This window comes from Rhodnius prolixus, unplaced genomic scaffold (assembly GCF_049639745.1).
Source record: "Rhodnius prolixus isolate KJV_2025 unplaced genomic scaffold, Rpr scaffold_2, whole genome shotgun sequence".
Taxonomy (NCBI): Eukaryota; Metazoa; Arthropoda; class Insecta; order Hemiptera; family Reduviidae; genus Rhodnius; species Rhodnius prolixus.
This window is the reverse complement of record NW_027411592.1, coordinates 22,910,249-22,930,080: the sequence shown is the minus strand read 5'-3', so window position 1 is coordinate 22,930,080 and position 19,832 is coordinate 22,910,249. Positions and strand designations below refer to the sequence as shown.

Below are 19,832 nucleotides of genomic sequence, written 5' to 3'. Positions count from 1 at the left end.
TAAAGAAATCTACTGTCAGTTACATTGCGAAGAACTAGGTCTTCTTTAACTTTACTGGTCTTCAAGTGCTAGAGAAGAGGTCGAATTGCAAACTAGCGATTACAACTGAAGTAGATAAGATCTAAGAGATGTTCAAAGCCCGCACAGCAACTGGACATGCACTATAGGACCCTCTTTGGAGATGTTATCTGAGACTGTCATAAAAAAAAAGCGTAATGTAAAATTTTATCGGCTTGGGCACTCGACGTGGCCAATAAAGTAGAAAGTGTACCACCAGGTAATTTTTTTTTATAAAATCTGAACTTACAATGTTTTGATTTCGATTAACTTTTTTTTTGGAACATAAACGTTTTGTTATGTCAAAAATTAGAAAACTTGATTTAATCTGATAGCTGTCTCTTAAGTATGAACGAGATCATAAAACAAATAAATAAATAACTAAAAGATTCAAAACAATCAAAAATTAAAAATAGTAAGAAAAGAATTAGCTTAACGTATTCTAGTTTCTGTACAAGTTAGCCTGAAGCGCCCCCAGCAATATTAGCAGTTCGTTATACGAGCACTTATCTACAATTGTTAGGAATTGTTTCTCTTTGTACATAAGTTCGCCCTAATTCTGTGTTAGATTGAACGAAATAAAAGTTGAAAATATTAATTTAAGATAGCAACTTCAAACAAATATTTAAAAACTTATAATTAAAAGCTACTACTGATACTATTTCTACTCTGTTGATTAAGATATGTAGTTCATTCAAAATATTTAGAAAAGTTATAATTTGCAGTTAGATGTTTTTCCAAAACTATTTAAAAATGAATAGACATTCAATAATTGGATTTTCTTTTCTAAAGTCGGTGGAAATTTACAATAGATGGTATAATGTATACATAAAATGGATCAGAGCAATTGGAGAGAAGTATGGAAGTTAAAATATTTCGTCTTGGCAAGTCATTGTACGAATGGGATGTTGAGATCGTTATGTAGAGTTACGTTAGTCACGCAGTCGACTGACTATCTGTCAGAGTCCCCGTAAAGGGAAGTGGGTTAGCCACTTCTTCAGAGTACTTGGCGTCCCTGCGGGTATCCCAGCTTAACAACATGAAAATGAGTAATACACTATAACATCCCAATACATTTACCCAGTACACACGGGGCATAGTAATGGTATACCCCACTGCTAATCCTTGCTTCCATCCCTCCTTTGATCCTGCCTATCCTTCTGACCCCCGGATCCCTACCCAAGCTGAGATGGGATCTCATGTCGAAGCAGAATGCATAGTTAAATGAATGGGTAGTAAAATATATGTGCAGTAACGAGCACCTTCGGGCACTGAGTGGAACCCTATTGTAATATAGCTTTCCTGTAGTAGTGGGCGTCTGTCACAGGTGACCTTTCATCCACCCACCTCACGATGGAAATAACGACTGCCAGGAAATGCCCTATCTTCGCTCCTATGGTGCATGGTCGCAGACAACTTTCTTGAGAAGCTACACCTTCGTGGGTTCTCGGTACTGGGCTACGCAGATGATATTTCCGTGTAGGTCTGGGGCAGGCACGAGATAATCGTTGCTGAGCTCATTCAAGAAGCACTCAAGGTAATAGAAAATTGGGTTAGAAGAGTGTATCTTACTGTGAACCCTTCTAAAACTACCCTGGTATCCATTACTAGGAGAAGGGACATAGCTACAAAACTCTTAGAATTTTTGACGAAACTCTGGATGTGTCGGGTAAGGTTAAGTATCTGGACGTGGTCCTAGACTCCAGACTCACTTAGAAAGCACATCTAGATAAAGTTACCCTGAAGGCAAAACAGGCTCTTTGTGATTCTACTAGAACCTGTGGGAAGACATGGTAGGGTTTACGCCCCAATATGACCCACTGGCTCTAAACACGAGCAGTCAGTCATTCCTATTATCACCTACTGTGAGGTAGTGTGGTGGAGGAAGACTGAACAACAGGCGGCCATCAAGGCCAGGGTGCAGAGAATGGCCTGTCTGTAGATTACGGTGGTTTTTAGCAGTGCCCCTAAGCCTGGGAATCGCCAAGGGTGCAGTTCGTGTGGCTCTCAGAGACTTGATCTGGAGAGGACATGAAAAGAACTTGGTGAAGTGTCCTGGGGCAAACTTAGCAAGACCGTGATGTCTTGGCTGTGTAGCTTTAAGAAACTAGATATTGAGACTTTGAATAAGTATTTGTTCGTTTGAGTTTGAATAAGATTGCAATATAATTTCATATAAGATGAATTGCTCTTTCCTATTTAATTTTGATGGGAATTTGAATATTTTGTTTGTTTGTTTATACTGCTTAACAATCTAAATTTTTTTCTAATGGGCGGTTTAATCTAAGTGTCGCCTGAAGATTCCATTTTGCAGGCTACTAATTTTAAAAATTAGGTTTGAAAAGGTTTAATGAAGTTCTTCTACTATAATGTCGAAACTTACCAAACGGGACGCATAATTCGAGGCGGGACCTCACTAGAGCCCAATGCAAATTTTAAGTCTCAAAAATTAAATGTCATGCAAAAGTTTTGTACGACAAAAAATGAAGCCTAGCATTCTTTTAGCTTGAGCTGTATTTACAACACTAATGATTGACGTTTTTGCAGTTAAACATTATTCCCAGGTCACGTACAGCTTTAACTCTATTTAGGGAAGACCCATCGGCTTGTAAATAGATTCTATTGGATTAAGTAAATTACTGAATGTGATAACGGATCTTTTATTTAACCAAGTTTTTCCGCACCAGGTTTTCAAGAGTTCCAAATTATTATTATTTTTAGCTAATTTTGTAAAACAAAGATACCTGCATTACTATTAATTTTATGACATAGTTTAAGATCATTGGCAAACTATTTTTATAGTTTATGATTTAAAAAAAAATGATTTTGAAAGTTGGCTGTCTATAAACAAAAGTGTATGCATATTGTTTATCCGCTACAACTCCGATATTGACCGAATTTTGTATACACACTATTTAGGACAAGATAAAAACACTACACGGTTCGATACACAGCTCCATCCTTAAAAAATGGAAAATGTAAAAAGTGGATTTAATGCGGCCGTTAATTTACACCTAATAACCTCTTTCTTCTCTTATGATGTCACGCCTTAAGTATTAGTTCTGGATTTGCGCAAGCACTTCCTCCAGAAATCTGTCTCTTAGCCTTCCAGAATCCTGGATCGTGTACAGGGTGAACCAGTAAGTAATGTCTATAGGCCTACTTTGTGTAGTACATCTAAAGTGGAGTTCAATGACGTTTTGGCCAACTTCATATTTTCCACTGTTCTTGAGTGACGTCACAATTTTTTTTCTAAAATCATTACTTTTTTGCAATAAAAATGTTATCACTCAGAAAGTTTTAGTCTGAATTCGATTCTGATGACACGGTTAGAAAGACAGATAAATTTTCTAAAAATTGACACCATTTCGAAGCAAAAGTTATTCTCCAAACAGTCTCAATCTTCCTCCGAATACGGGAAAAATAAAAGTAATCGAAATTTTTAAGAAAACTCTTTAGGCCCTTATTTGATCACCTAGGTGCTGGCACTTTTTATAAAAGTTTCCTTGTCTAATGGGCTTTCAAACTGTATATCATTTTGCAGGATTCCTTTTATCTTCGTAGGAAAAATTACGTTTGTTTTGCAAGAAAACGTGTGTTCATGAGCACACAACAGAGTTAGTTTATCAAGTTGTTTAATTAATTGAAAACTCTTTTAGATGGACCAATAGTTAGTTTTTAAAGTATATTGTCTTAAAATAAGGAAGTCAAATGTTACAAATTGCACTTTAAACATATACTTCTGATCTCGTTGAAATATTTGAGAAAATGTTAGGAAATATTTTCTGAGACTGATGCTGCTACAGAAGAACTATGCATGCCCCAAATCCTAACGACCGGTAGCTGTGCAGCATAAAGCCTTCTCTTTCGATTGCAGCGTCTCACGTGTTTGTAGAGAAATCTGTCTCACCGGAACCGTCGTTTGTGTAAGAGGTGTTAGTTTCGTTTTGCCGAAAACATGATAGAGAAACATGTAGTAGAACAACGAATTGTCGTGAAATTTCACGTGAAACTTGGTAAAACCGCTACTGAAACTTATCTTTTATTAAAAGAAGTTTATGGCGATGAATGTTTATCAAGTGCGCAAGTTTTTGAGTGGTTCATGCATTTTCAAGATGACCGAGAAGACGTCGGAGATGATGACCGCCCGGGTCGCCCTTCCACGTCCAAAACGGATGAAAATATCGATTATAATTAATCAACATTATTACCGTGAGGTGCTTGCTCAACTCCGTAAAAGAGTAAGGAAAAAACTACCCAATTTGAGGAAGAACAAATCATGGGTTCTCCATCAAGACAACGCGCCGGCTCACACTGCATTGGCTGTCAAGACAGTTCTAGCCAAGTATAACATCCCAGTTTTAGGCCTTCCGCCTAATTCGCCTGACCTGGCCCCATGTGACTTTTATCTGTTCCCCAAAGTCAAATCTGCATTAAAAGGAACACGATTTCAGTCCGTTAAAGCTGTGAAAGAAAAAGCGGCACGTGTCGTACTGGAGCTCACAGAAAAATACTTCCTGCACTGTTTCGATCAGGAGCGTTTTAGGGATAGGGGAGGGGTGTATATTGAAGGTGATAATAACTAAATATGTATAAATTTAAAATAAAATGTTTTACAGCAATAGTCTCGTTTTTTTTATAGCCACACCTCATATTTGCTTCTTTTTATAACTTTCATTTTCTGTAAAGATGAGAATCTCTTTTTCAAACTTCAACTTCTTGTTCTAGAGACGATTTCAATTATAACTATATAATTGTGCAGTAATGTAAAAGTGTAGAAAATATAAAAGATATTTTTTGTGAACAATTGAACAGGAGAATAAGAGATTGCTGTATCTCTATTGTTAATGCAACACTTCATATTGAAGGTACGGTGTTGTGCTAATTTAACTGCTGTTTATTAATGCGATCTACTTTGAATATCAAAGTTTATGGAGACAACTGACACAACTGAGATTAGTCGCTTGTAATCCACCTTTCCATTAGTCAGTCATTAGCTAAATAGTTAATTCCTTTAGCCGATTTTAGTAGTACACAGTAAAAGATGATACAGATATCATGCAAATTTATTAATGTTAATGAGAGATTTACATGTTCCTCTTTTAAGCTTTTTTCATAGCAGTCCATTTTTTAAAAAGAGCGATGAAGTATCCTTCATAGAATTATAATTTAAAATGTAAACAGCTTAGTATATCGTCTTCAAAAAAGCATGAATATTGTTAGTATATTTCTGAAGCTTTACCAAATTAAATTACAAAAAAAAAAATTCTATGTTCTCAGGCACCATGCTGTTAGATGGTGGCTGTCTAAATTACCGCAGACCTGAGCGCAGTAGTAGATCTATGTCGCTGGGAAATGCTGCGTGGACATTATCGCGACCAGCGGTAATATATGTTCAACCAAGAGAACGTCATGCCAATAAAAATCATGTATTACCAGCTCATAACAGTGTTAATATATCACCAGATTTCTCACAATTTGGAGGCTCTTCGGAAAAGATTTCTTATAAAGAGAGGTAATTAGAATATTTTACTAATACAGAGGTTTTAATGAAGTCCGCCTAAAAAGGCTGTGTGGCTTTCTTGAATAGTTTCTCAAATTTTCACGACTTTCTTGAAAGTGACTACAACTATTTTTTTTTCAAGGATTAATAATTTTTGGGGTTATTCAGCGAACTGCATTAAACATCGTTCTAATTTCCTCACAATATTGGAAATGTACACAAAAATTGATTTTATATTAGGGGTTGTTGCGATAATTTTCCTCTAACCCGCGATTTAGATATTATAGGGAATTCATATTAGATCGAAATCTAAAATGACGGAATTCAGCAGTAAATAAATTCTAAGAAAATCTATCATTTAATGTCGGTTCATCCATAAACCTTTATTTACCAATAAACACTAAGTGTTTACTACAATTCTTTTGTTTGAAGAAAATTTTTCCCTTGAATTGAACAATAGCTGTAAAATTTCCTACGTGTTAATCAGTTACAAATCTCCAAATATTGGTACACAGGGCAGGGAATAAACCAGTGTTAGTGCTCTGGTCTGGTTAGGTGCGAGCCCAACTAGATGTTCTTACCTTTTCCTGTGAGCTTCTCCTATTCTGAGTGATGGTATTGCCAGGAAGACGGCAACACCAGCGCTGATTACCTCAGATGTGGTCGCTTCTTAAATTAAAAAAAATAAATAAATAAAATATTAAAAATGAGAATGCTTTTTGGTCTTTAAGCACTCCACGAAGTACTTTAAAATGTTCTTATAAAATTGTTGTTTACAGTCCTAGAACATCTGTATCTAGTTCTCCGCCTTCGCCGCCTTTACCACCTAGAACTCCGAAATATGTGGATTATGAAGAAGTGTTGAAACAAATCGAAGAAGACAGACCTCAAGAGTTAGAGATAATAAAATCTCAAGAATACATATCTCAGTCAGCTGCTAGCAACGAAAGTGTCAATGTGGAAGAATTTATCGACATACCTTTACAGCCCATCGAAGATAAAAGGTTTGACATTAAAACATTTGTTTTTATAGCCTTTTTAATAAATAGGATTTAGGTTAGTTAGTGCCCTGGGCGCATTAAAAATTGAGCACTCCTCGTCTTAAAACCATGAAAATCTACCAAATATAGAATTATGAACTTATTTAATTAATTAGGATATAGAGATAATAATTTTGATACTAATTTTAATAATAATTTTTTAAAACGCCGCAATCGCAATAACTTCTCTTAGCAATAGGGTAAGAGAAGCATAAAGCACGTATGAACCAATTTACTTATAATAAAACCCTACATACTTGTAGTTTATTTACTTCTTTATTTTAATCGATGTCGCCGATTAAACCGCTGTACGGGAATCTACATCAGAGGTAGTACCAAAATACTTGATAATTTAGGAAATGCAACTAAGTAAAATTATAGCAATAATGGGATTTTTGAATTATTGAATTATTTATTTTTGAATCATTATTTAAAAAATGTTATTGAAAAAAAAAAATGAGCTATCTATTCAGTTAAGGGATCGTCTGGTTAAACGATTTTGACCTAAACCTTGTGACATTCTCTGTTGGCACCTAAGCTAAATATCAAATTTGAATTTAGATTTTGAGTTACGGTGGATTGACACCAAAGGGAGAGCTAGCAAGAGTCTTTTTTAGAAACTCAAAACGAATATTTCCTGGGGAAAACTTAAAATCTAAAATCTAAGGAAAATTATAATTCTTAAAAGAGTGAAAAAATAAAAAGTGCAAAATAATATTTTGTGTAGAGCTAATAAGGTTTATGACCAAGTTAAAATTAGTCCCTATGACATAAAACAGGAAAAAGCCATTTTGTACAGTTGTACTTCTTCAAATAATTCTTAAACTCGTAATTTTGATTAGATATTCTGTAACCTTAAATATTAAATAAGGTCTTATCCATAACAGGTGATTGCCTCCGCCCAAAACTAGACGAATCATTTTTCTGCATTTGAAGAAAATTAAGAATAAACAACCAATGCTTTGCATACATTAAAAGAATCTACATTTAGTATTCTACTCGGTTTGTATTTCTAAAATAAAATCAAGAAAACCAAAACAAGGAGGTGTCTGCACCAATTTCAGATAGCTTTTGTAATTTTTATAGAAAATATTCTATCTGAAAGAAAAAAAGTACTTTTTGTTTAATCCATCTACTATTTTTTTTTTTTTTTGAAATGGGGTCGCTCGATCAAGCTTTGTTAGAATTTGCAAGTCACACCTCAAATATACTTAAAGAGTATGAGAGATTTTTAACCATTATTATAATTTATAATTAACAATATTATAGAGTGAACTTTAGTATGTTTATAAGCTCTATGCGATAGAACGTGTCACTAATGTTATCGCTTGTGACAACAATTAGATTCTCACTGAATAGTACTGATCCAACTACTGTCAAATTGCAGTATTGCTTTATCACTTCATTATTATCATCATTGTCAAACGATATTGGCAGTAATATTGTCTTGCAATCAGTAGTATACAGTCTGCTTACCCCGGTTCTACCTCATTCATCCCGTTAACTTAGTGAATGCCCATTCCCCTCAATCCTTCGGTACATTATACAAAGCAGCATTTTAGAAGAAAGCTTAATTTCACCAAGATCCTGGAATTAAAAATGCTTCAAATTGAAGTTATTGACCTATATGAGTACAAGAAGTACAAAAGTTGATGGAAAATTATTCTCTAAAAAATATCCAAAAATAGAAAAATTTATTCCTAAATGCTATTCCCAGTCAACCGATCTCTAATTTCAAATTTTGATTGTACATTTAATTCTTTTTGATTCATACAGGCGATATGAACTTATATAACGTTAGATGGCATTTTAGAGGAAACCCTAACCATTTCTCCTGAATCAAATTGTGATGGGAAAATTTTTTAAATAAAAGTTATAGAAGCGCATCGAGTAACAAATTGTTAAGAAAATCGTTAGGGCTGATTATATGATTGTCCTAAAAAATTGAAATCGTTTCAGCAAATTGGCATTTCTGGTTGATTAAAAAGCTATTGTATTTTCAGATCCCACGGCGGCACATTAAACAATGTAGAATTTGAAGTTTCTGCGATCTTTCATTTCTTAGATATTCTGATCTTACAACAAACACACATTGCCGTCATTTTTTTGAAAACACTTTTTAGTGTGCTGGAGACTTCAAAACTCGTGTATTTTAAAATTCAATTGAAAATCAAATTGAACATACTTTCCTCTTTCGATGGAAAAGAGAAAGTAAAGAATTGTAATGTACCTAATGTTCTCTTTTTAGAAAAATTACATTATTTTTATTTATTTATTTATTTTCAACTAACTGCTGTTGAAAAACAGCAGACTTATTATTTAATTTTTGAAAATATTCTTTTGTAGAATATGTATTTATATATTGTGTGTTATATGTAGCGATGAAAATAAAAATGCTGGTGATGACTCTAAAATTCTATCTAGATTTTTTGATCAGTTATTGGTTGACATTTATCCACATGTATGTAAACAAGGATCTTGCAAATATTGTGATAATATTAATAGGAGGCGGAGTGAATCTCGACTGTACCATATTAGTAAGGAAATTTGATTGATTTTTTATCCTTATTATTAATTTTATTATTATTTAATAAAAATTGTATTATATTATTTTGCTTTTTCAGCCAAAAAACATAAAGAGCCTCTTGTCCGTCATCACTCTTATTGCCTAGGATTAGAAGGAGCTGCCCACTATTATCATAATAATAAAGTGGTTGAAGTTGAAGGTTTTAAAAGAAGTTATCCATTTGTCTTGCAAAGAATTTGTGCTTCTACTCCAATTGTGGATACCTATAAAAAAAATGATTTAGATAATAAAGGTAGTTACTTAATTTACTACTGGCAAAATTATAATGATTTTATTAAAATGTTGAATACCTTGGGTAGAAATTGGCCATATTAAAGAAATATTTACAAACAAAATCTTCAAAACTAAAATTATAATTTAAAGTGTATTTTTCTTATGTTAAGGATTGAAAGAACTGAATAAAATTGTTTATACTTTGAAGAGAAGTGTGGACCACGTGGCCAATGATCTGAAAACTGAATTAGACACTAAAGAAACTTATTTATGCGAACAAGATGATCTGTGTAATAATGTGACATTAATATTAAAGACTATGGCTCCAAAGAGAAGTTAGTATGGTATTTATTTATAATTGTTTTACGTTTAAATGTTGAAATTTTTACAGTAGGATTATGCATACCTACATATGTACTTGCAAGTATCTTTATTTAATTTATGATTGCCTATTGATAATAATTAAATATAATAAACACGCAAAATGGGTTGAAAGAATTGAATGAAGGTCATATAATGATATCCATCATGAGTCAGTTAACATACAAGTGACTTTTCTATCATGCGATGATTGTGAAGTCATCGAAGGGCTTCAGACTTCGGGAAGGATTCCAGAGAAGGGTAATTTGGGACTCTATGAATGTTTTGTAGTGTTGGGACAGTTTAGAATGAAATTTGGTGTTGGGATTTAGCTAGGTCAATGAGCAAATAGAATTAGGTCAGATTAAACAGGCTGATGCCAAGGTAGGTAGGTGCGTTAACCTTGGTACGTAGGATATTCGAATAGAGGTATTGATGCGGTTAAAATTAGAGCAAGATAATGTTCCGTACAAGTCCAATCCGTATCTCCAGATCGGGGATAATAGAATTGTATGAAGTTTCTTTTTGTTTGGAAAAGCCAATTTAGATCGTTTGACGAGTTGTCTTATGATCATTCCGTAATGTAAGTTGAGTTAATGTCGCTTGTATCGGGTCGGGGGTCTTGGCGAGGCGTTTGTATATTTACATAAAATATATAACAAACTTTCAAAGTGTAAAAAAAGTTGTTTTTTTTTAAATTGCAAATTAGATTTGAAAGAATGTAGAATAAGATGAGTTCTAAAGTTGGCCACGTAGATTGGTCGGGGTCCAACATATAATTTATATAATTAGCCATTTGTACTTCAGTCAGTCAGGTGTTTCAAGATGCCTCAGCAGTTCCTCAGCATAGAAAAAAAAAAGAGTTGTGGTGAAAGGGTTTGGGCTGAAGGATTATGGTATTTTGAGTGGTAATGACATAATCAATATTATTGTCGGCTGCTTAGCCCGCGGTTTCAGTCTACATACAAACAGAATTTTGAGGTCAGTGTGGATAGACTGAAGTCCTGCGCGCTACAACTAAGCCAATCCCTCTACTGTTATGTATTCTGATTACTAGATTGATCATTCTTGTCTTTCCTCAACTCTCTTTTATTGATTGGTGAAGTTATGTGAAGAATTATAGCAGAAAGAGCATTGAACTCATATCTAGAATGCGCTTAAAAAAGGCTGGTGCTTAACATGGCCGAAACTACTAGCTCTTAAAAAATAGAAATTTTTTAGTCCAGGAGAAATGGCTTCTGATAAAGGTTAGGAACTCGCATTAATGATTTGGTAGTTTGAGAGACTCGATTTCTAGAAGGTACGAGTGTAGGAATTTTCCAAATAACTCTCTTAGAATGAGAAGGAAGCAATAAGAGATAGAATAGATTCCGATGAATTGGTTTGGAATACTTCATTCTTATTAAAATAGAGGTACCATCTTCTAACAAAAGTAGACCCTCATCTACTCAAATTCTTATTTATTAGTTGCATTAAGAGAACAGCCCCTATGAAAAAAAGAGAAATATTATCCTTCCCTTTATTTTGTTACGTTTAATATGTATTTTAGTCCCTTTTTTGTTACATGGTTATGTAATAGTTACGCGTTTCAAGGGAACAAATATTTTAATAATGCCTGACTTACTTTATGAAGGTATTTTAAATTTTCCTTAATATCTGATAAAAATAAAGGGCTTGTTAAATAGAATTTATGGTTAACTGCTAGTCACAAAACTGTTATCTAATATTAGAGATTTATTTTCGAAGTTTTAATTAAATTACTTTTTTTTTTAAGGTAAATTTGTGAATCTTTGGGGTATTCAAAGACAAGATCTAGTGCTGTTTTATAAAGTTTTTTTTTTTCACTCTTTGTGTCAGAGGTGGACGTATAAAAATGTTAAAATTTTTCATTGAATCTTTAATTTAATTGAAAAAAATTACATCTTAAGTTTTGTAGAATACTTCGGTTTTAAAATATTGTTAACGGAACCAATTTATTCGTTCATCTTAATTCATCAAAAAACAATTTATTTTTTTTTGAACATTTTTCAAAAATGGCGAAATCATTTTTTGTTACTCTTTCTATTAAGAAAAACACCAACGATTGGGGCCTCCTAATATCTATTGGCATTCCTTTAGCTAAGCCACTGAATGAGAAATCTTTCAATGTAATGCAGTAAATTTGTCACATTCATTTACCAAAAAAAAAATCCTAAAACTAATGTAAGGCTTCATGCCAGGTATCTTGGATAAGGATCAGATTAAGTTTTCCAGTAATGAAGAGTATTTGTCAGAGATGCAGAATGTGAAATCTGCAATATTTCACTTTTGACATTTTTAACTCTTGTTCTAGAAAAAGCTGGAGTTGTCAAATTTTTGAAATAGGATTTTTTCTAGGAAGACATTTTTGGAAGTTACCTGAACGCGAAAAATATTTTGAGCGCTTTGTATACGAGCAGAATATCTTTAAAGACAAAAGGTGCAGTAAGCTCAAACTTTACTTCGCTAAGGTTCCACCAGTGCATTTAATATTAAAGTTTAATTCATAATCTGTTAACTAAAAGTACAAGTTTCTTGAATGCATTCAGTTACAATTGTTCGTAAATTTACGTTTTGTAATTTTAAAGTAAAGGTGTCATTAATTTTACTTGAACACTTTGACTATAAAATTAGTTTTTCTGTATTCTCTAAGAGGAGTTACATCCTTCCAGCCACCTTAAAGCAACTGTACACAGCCAGCGGCCGTTTTTTTTCGAAAGCAAAAATTGGGGCCCGAAAATAAATTATGAGAAGAACGAGTACTTGACTGTAAATTCACGGAAACCATTAAAAATCAGTATCAGTTGATTTCATATATCCACAAATTTACGGTGCACGGATTTTGTCCTAAAATTAAATGAGGAAAGAAAAGAAGTGGAATGGAGGTTACCAGAAGGGCGCAGAGCCATTATGTTACTTAACCAAGTATTCTGCAATGAAACAAATTATCGAAGATTAAACAGTTATTTTACAATTCTAAAAAATGAAAATTGAATTCTCTACGGTTGTGAAACGTGGACTCCTGGTTGCCAAGAGATGCTTGCTGTAGAAATGGATTTCTGGATGATATTAGCCCGAAAATCAAGATTAGAAAGGATCAGAAACACTTAGTTAAGAAGGCCTATGGAACAAAGAGACGACATCCTCTAGAGAATAACAGAAAGGAGAATAGAGTAGTTCTGTAATGGAAGTACCAAGAATCTCCAACAACTGATAAAACGGACTCTAGGAAAAAGGACGAAAATAGGCTGATCAAAATTAAAAGGGAGAAAGAATGTGGAAGAAGTCATGGAGGAATATGGTTAGTTAAGAAGGGAAATAGTAAAAAGTTTTGATTATTTCTGGTGTTCTTGAGGGGAATGTAAGGTTTTGTATTAGGTGAGGAAATCCTCAATGTGATTAAAACACACATGTACGAGGGTCGTTTGAAAAGTCCGTGCAAAAATAAAAACTACTTAATTTTTGGGGGTAAACCATTTTTATTTTTCAACATAGTCTCCTTTTAGGCTTGTACACTTCGTCCAACGCTGCTCTAGTTTGTTGATCCCTTCGGAATAATAGGATTTGTCCAAGTCTGAAAAATAGCCATTCGTTTCTGCAATCACCTCCTCGTTTGAATAAAATCTTTTTCCCGCCAGCCATTTCTTCATATTGGGGAACAAATAGTAGTCCGAGGGAGCCAAGTCTGGAGAATAGGGGGGGATGTGAAACGAATTGGAACCTTATTTCCATTAATTTTGCGACCACAACTGCTGAGGTGTGAGCTGGTGCGTTGTCGTGATGGAAAAGGACTTTTTTGTGGGCCAATCGTGGGCGTTTTTCTTGCAGCTCAGTTTTCAAACGGTCCAATAACGATGAATAATATGCACCTGTAATAGTTTTACCCTTTTCCAGATAGTCGATGAGGATTATTCCTTGCGAATCCCAAAAGACAGTCGCCATAATCTTTCCGGCCGAAGGAACGGTCTTCGCCTTTTTTGGCGCAGATTCCCCCTTGGTAACCCATTGTTTAGATTGTTCTTTGGTCTCAGGAGTGTAGTGATGTATCCCTGTTTCATCCACAGTGACGAAACGATGCTTAAAGTCCTGCGGATTCTTCTGGAACAGCTGCAAACCGTCCTTGCAACACTTCACACGATTTGAAAATCACTCGACTTCCTCGATTCAAACGAATGCCAAACACAAAGAAATAGACCGATCTGGCTGAAACTTGGTGTGTGTTCTTCCAAGAGATGCTACTAACTAAACATAATCTCGATACGCGCCAGTAGTGCTATCTCTCTGACTTTGCACGGACTTTTCAAACGACCCACGTATATAGTTCAGTGAAATCTAAAAGTTCAGTTTACTGCTCTAGTCCAGGGGGAAGAACTTAAACTGGACACACTACCTGCGAATATTGAACAATTACTACAAAAGATTAACCACATTGCAACTACTATCACCACCATTATTTGCATCGATCACTTCAAAGAAATGTATGTTCTAGAATTATAACAATTAGTGTAAGAGGTTCTGAGCGTTTCACATTGGTTTTTTTCCCTGTTTTAAAAAAAGGTGAGAGGTTGTGATTATAATTTTTTTCAGTCTTTTTTATGTTCATTTATTTTGAGTTCAAAGGTTGCTTTTAATTAAACTTTGGTATATTTTGATTGATCGCTTTCTGTTACAATAACTCTTTGTCTTTGTGTGTTTCCATCTATTGATCCTCTTAATGACCACTCTATTACTCTTTGACATAAAAAAAAAGTGTGTTTTTTGTACATGTAAAATAATGATGAGAGAATTTGTTCCTAATATTAAAGTGAAGTGGGCTATTTTAGTTATTTAACTTCCTTTTGTCTGTTTACCTTCATTCTTTTCACTTTAAAATTTCCAATTAAGGGCTACTGGTCCATTGAAATCAACCTTTATCCACCATCAACTCTATGCCGGCTCCTCTAAATGACTTTTTCTTTTTGGAATAAATAACTCGGAATATATAAATGTTTACTTTTTCTTTTAACAATGTTGAAATAATTAAATTATTCGTTAAATCAGTACCATTCAATTCTAGCCTGATAATATTTCTTAGCTATGACATATTCGAAGATATTTCTTGATTATTTATAATTTTCATTTAAATTTTTTGAAATTAAAGTTGAAAAAAATAAGAAATCTTTATTTAAAAAAAATAATACAGTCGTAAATAAAACACTAACTTTAAATTTTCCAAATTGGTCTTGTAGGTTTACCTATTAAAATTAAATGCCAATTTTAATGTGCTTATTTGTGTGAAAACAATTATGTTCTTAAAGGTTTTCCTTTATAAGAAAATGCGAAAATAAAACTATGCTTAAATATGTATATATTTTTTTTAATGTCATCTACCTTATTGATCTGAATATGTAATATCTAAGCCAGACTAGACCTTTTAAATTCAGTTTATAAATCTAAGTAAACGTAAATTTGTAACAGTAAATTTTGATAGATATTTAAATCTAATTTTTCCATAGACCTATATTGTTAAAGTAATTTTCATCTCAATTTAAATTACAGAATTACCATATTGATTAAATTCTTTTACTTAGCAAATTTAAATATCAAAATTTGTCATTGACGACCGGTGCTTTTTTCAGTGCACTGCCGGCCTCAGGACAGTGTTTTCTTGTTACAGACAACACAGTTCCATCACCGGATTTATAACAAGATCCTAGGAAGAGAAAATCTAAGGGCTAGTAGCTGGATCTCCGCGTTGGAATTCAGTATACGCTAATCACTTAGCTAATCCATTCCCTTTTAGATACTGTTGCAACATTCAAAGATATTGTTGTTGTGAAAGAGCGGTTAACTTGGGTGTATTTTCTGTTTATTTTTATTTCCAATATTAAGGAATTCTAAATGGTTAAACTTGCGTTATATGCAGCAAAAATAGTTGCGTTTATATAGTTAGTTCTCAATATTCGAGTAAAATATGAATATAAGATAACTTTGCCGAATAAGAACAAATTAACCATAGTTATAAATTTTTATTTCTAAAATTATCTATGATGAAAAAATCTTTTTTATGTGTGTCACGTTACATTAAACGAAGCATCCAAGTTAATGAAAATTTACATTATATATATATATATATATATATATATATATATATATATATATAATGTAAATTTTCATTCTTTGCTTCCATAATTGCCTACCATCAATTTCCGATCAATGAATCGAAAATGGCAGGAAAGAGTCTAGCCTTTTCCCTATAGGACGGAAATAAGGGAGACAATATTGGGGTTGCTGGCGCTGTAACCTTGTATGGCTTGCAGTGTTTTGCACATCAGTGGAGTCAATATCCCTTTTCCACTAGATAAAGTTAGATAATAAATGCTAAAAGTATTAATCTTTTATAAAGAATTAATGATTAAAGTATATTTAAATAAATGCAAGAAATTTATCTTAAATAAAATAAATTTGCTAAAGCCTAATTATAAATCTAAATTATAGAGTGAAAACTATTTGTATTATTTATGTTTTTATTATTATTATTTTTGTTGTTTCTGTAAATTGGATTATTGATCCGTTTTTTATTTTAAAAATAAAAAATAAAAATAAAATTTATAAATGTTTAAAACACTTGGAAATTTTCTCTCGAGAGCAATTGTTTCATTTTTTTTATAATAATGTTTCTCAAACTTGGCAAATAGTTGCTCTTAATGTTGCATTTGTTGTGTGAATGGGGAACAGTATAAACATTCTTTGTTTTTTTAGAGTATTGAATAGGTATTATATACCTTCTTCTTCTATCAATCCCAGCAGAAATCAATTACGATCAAATTATTTAAGTCACCATAAGGGATGTGTACTGCAACAGAAACACAACTTTGTATCCAAATTTTAAAATTCTTACGGGTACCCCAAATTGAATGGTTGAAGAATCGACTGCTTAGATCTCAACGGCCACTCTCTTCAAATAATTTAGCAGAAAGTAATGAACTTCTTTGAGCCGAACAAAACGTGTTCATTTCCTTGATTTACAAGATATTTTCTTGAAAACACACGCTTTCCTAACTGATATTTCAAAGTAAAATTTGAAAGTGGTAAAGGAGAAATTATTATTATAATTCATGTTACACGAATTTTGAGACAAAAAAAATAAAATTAAACTTGATTGTTTTCTTTTGTTAAAACAATTCCAACTAGATATATTTTTCTTAATGAAGGAATTCAGCAGTGCTTCACATTATACACCATATAAATAAGGTAGAAGGTAGACTACTAAAGTCTAGTTATTTGCCTCTGTCCAAAAGCGTTCTTTGTATTTGTTAGAAGTTTAGTGAGTCCAATACTAAAAAAGGAGATAGCAAATTAAATTATCTGCAACAGTTTCCTATTTAGAAAAAGTATGCTGATCAGTTTTATTTATTTTGAATCAAAGCAGATTTTATTGCAAATTTCAGGAATTCAAATAATGTAAATCTGGCAGATTGCATTACTATCCATACTGGATTATCGGCTTACCTAAATTGGGTTACTCTAAATCCGCTAATTCTCATGCATTTTGTTTCTATCGTTTTACTGGCAAATGAAATGATTAATATTTTGATTTTCCCACGCTATTCTTTTTTTTGTTGGAGGCAAAAGACGCATATGGAACAAAAAATGGAAACCAACACTTTCAACAAAAAACTGCTGATAAAACGGCTGATTTGAATTCAGGTATAAACCGCTTTACCGTTCAATTAGTTGCCTACAAAGGACTGAGCCTCTAAGCCTTGTTTTTTTTTCACTTTGAAAGCCAAATCCTGATATATTCATTCAAATAGTAAAAGTATCAATTTTATTCTGACAAAAAATGTAAATTGTTTGAATAGAAAAAGATAAGTTATGTTTGCTTTTAATATTTCTTATACAGATATTTAGCAATTTCATAAATAATGCTTGAAACAAACTAGATCAACCGATACAGCTGATAACAATGGGAGTGGTGGGTTGGGTAAAAGTGAATAAATTTATAAGTGCTGAGAAGGTAGAAATTTTGGATTGTGTTCAATTTATTAGTCAATACCAAAACTTATTTATTTTCCTTAAAAGATTTCACCAATTCCGAATTATTCTTTTAGAGTTAAACTGTTGAGGTTTAGAACAAAGAAATTTTGTTTTTATTAATAAAAAAAACTAATTTCAGTTTCGTTTACATCTCCATTCTTAAATTACGTTTCGATCTCCTGAGTTCAATTTTTACGAAATTCTTTTGATTAACCTGTTTACGAACAAAATGCTTCAGTTCTCTTAAAATTTTAGAGTAATCTAAAAGTTCTATGACATTCTTCATTTTATTAATTTAAAACTGTACAGTTGCTCAACAAGTTCAAAGATATACCACAAACATGTGGCACCTGCTAAAATAATACATACAGTTGTATAATATACGCCTAATTACTAATAGTCTTATATGAATTAAATCAACTAGATGGTTTCTAGGTCACGTGGGTTTCTAGGCCTTGAGTTTTCAGAGAGATTAATGAGGATATCAGCCGATTGAAAGGAGCGGAAAGGGCAGAAAGGCTTGAGTGGTATTTCCTTTATCGAGAGATAATCAGATCGGAAATGAAAGGGATATTATGGTCTTTATAGATTTGCCGGATGATTCCTGATTGGGATAACTTAATCGGAAGGTTTAGCCTTAGATTTAAATTTCTAATTAAGTAAAATCTTAATTTTTAGTTTTTTCCCCAAATTTTAATTTGACTGAGGTTATTGTCACCCTGTTTCGAGACCTGCAAAGCTAATATGCATCGTGGTACTGGGTTCGAATCCCGATCTTGGCTTTGGATTTTATTTAATGGTTAAATGAGAAATAGTAAAGTACGTTTGCTATTCACCTCCGTCCACGACTGCTAGTAAATGGTAGTTGGACGTTAAGCCCCGTCTGAAAAAATAGGCGATTACTTTACTTTACTTTTTTTTTCGTCACCCTTTTTGCAGTGCACTGCTTGCTTCCGGATTGTGTTTACAGACAACATTGACCACCGGAAAGTGAGCTTTAAGAATCTCCTAAAAAAAGAAAATCCAAGTGCCAGCAGCTCTGGATTCGAACCTGGAATTACCAAACTTGTTTTGTTATTGGTAATAAGGCGCCAGGTTAGCCGAACGGTTAGTGGCAAGACCTGCATAGCCAATATGTATTGTGGTACTGGGTTCGATTCCCGGTCTTAGGCCTTGGATTTTATTTAATGGTTAATAAAAGAAATTTACAGTAAAGTATGTTTGCTAGTCGCCTCCGTCCACGACACCTAATTTGGTAGTTGGACGTAAAGCCGACCTGAAAAAATAGGCACTACTTTACTTTATTGGTAAAAAAAGAAACGTTTTGATTGTGTCCAATTTTCGAAACCGAATTTCCTCTGGAACTAACTGTTTGGGAGGCCCTGTGATCCAGAAAAAGTGGGTTTAAAAAAGTAGTCCGGATGTGACAGGGTGATCAAAACATCTACGGAAAGTTCGAACTCAAGAATTCAATAATTTTTCCGCGATTTTCTCCCCCCAAAAAATCTTAATAATTGAATTTCTTTAAACATAATATATTAACCACAAACATAAATTATTTCCAAGAAAATTGATTTTATGTCACTTTTGGTGATTATCCTCTGGAGTGTCATTACACTGAATTGAACTTGATTACCCCCCAATAAGTGAGAATTAAATATTTACAAAGAGATCACTTGATAGCTATTGAGAATTTCTTAATAGATTGTCTTTTTTACTTTGGTATAACGAGTAGCCCATCGAGGACCTGCCACTTTTATTAGCTACTCTGTTGATAAAAATATATTTCAAGAAGTTGATCCTTCAAAAGTCACACTAATATTTATAAAATCCAAAATTTGAAGACTACATCGAAAATTACAGTCAGAGAAAGTCATTTGTTTCACAAAATTCTATGAGCTAATACTGCATATATTTACATGCTCCAGTCTTTTCATTTCTACTTTATTTTATTGCTTTCTAATTGTTATTTTAGAAGGCTATTTAAAATTTTGGCCCAATTTGAGAAGTACTTAGCCACAAATGAAGAGCTTGA

At 33.0% G+C, this 19,832-nt stretch overlaps 1 protein-coding gene across 3 annotated transcripts in view; it reads left to right on the top strand.

Moving 5' to 3' along the window:
- The window catches only part of LOC141450447 (TBC1 domain family member 30-like), a 76,798-nt gene that overhangs the window by 8,193 nt on the left and 48,773 nt on the right, over positions 1-19,832 (top strand). For all 3 annotated transcript variants that reach the window (XM_074120906.1, XM_074120907.1, XM_074120908.1), the window contains exons 2-6: positions 5,338-5,572; positions 6,340-6,564; positions 8,980-9,137; positions 9,225-9,419; positions 9,571-9,735. In XM_074120906.1, the coding sequence (XP_073977007.1) occupies positions 5,338-5,572; positions 6,340-6,564; positions 8,980-9,137; positions 9,225-9,419; positions 9,571-9,735 (978 nt within the window). The remainder of the gene's footprint in view (positions 1-5,337; positions 5,573-6,339; positions 6,565-8,979; positions 9,138-9,224; positions 9,420-9,570; positions 9,736-19,832) is intronic.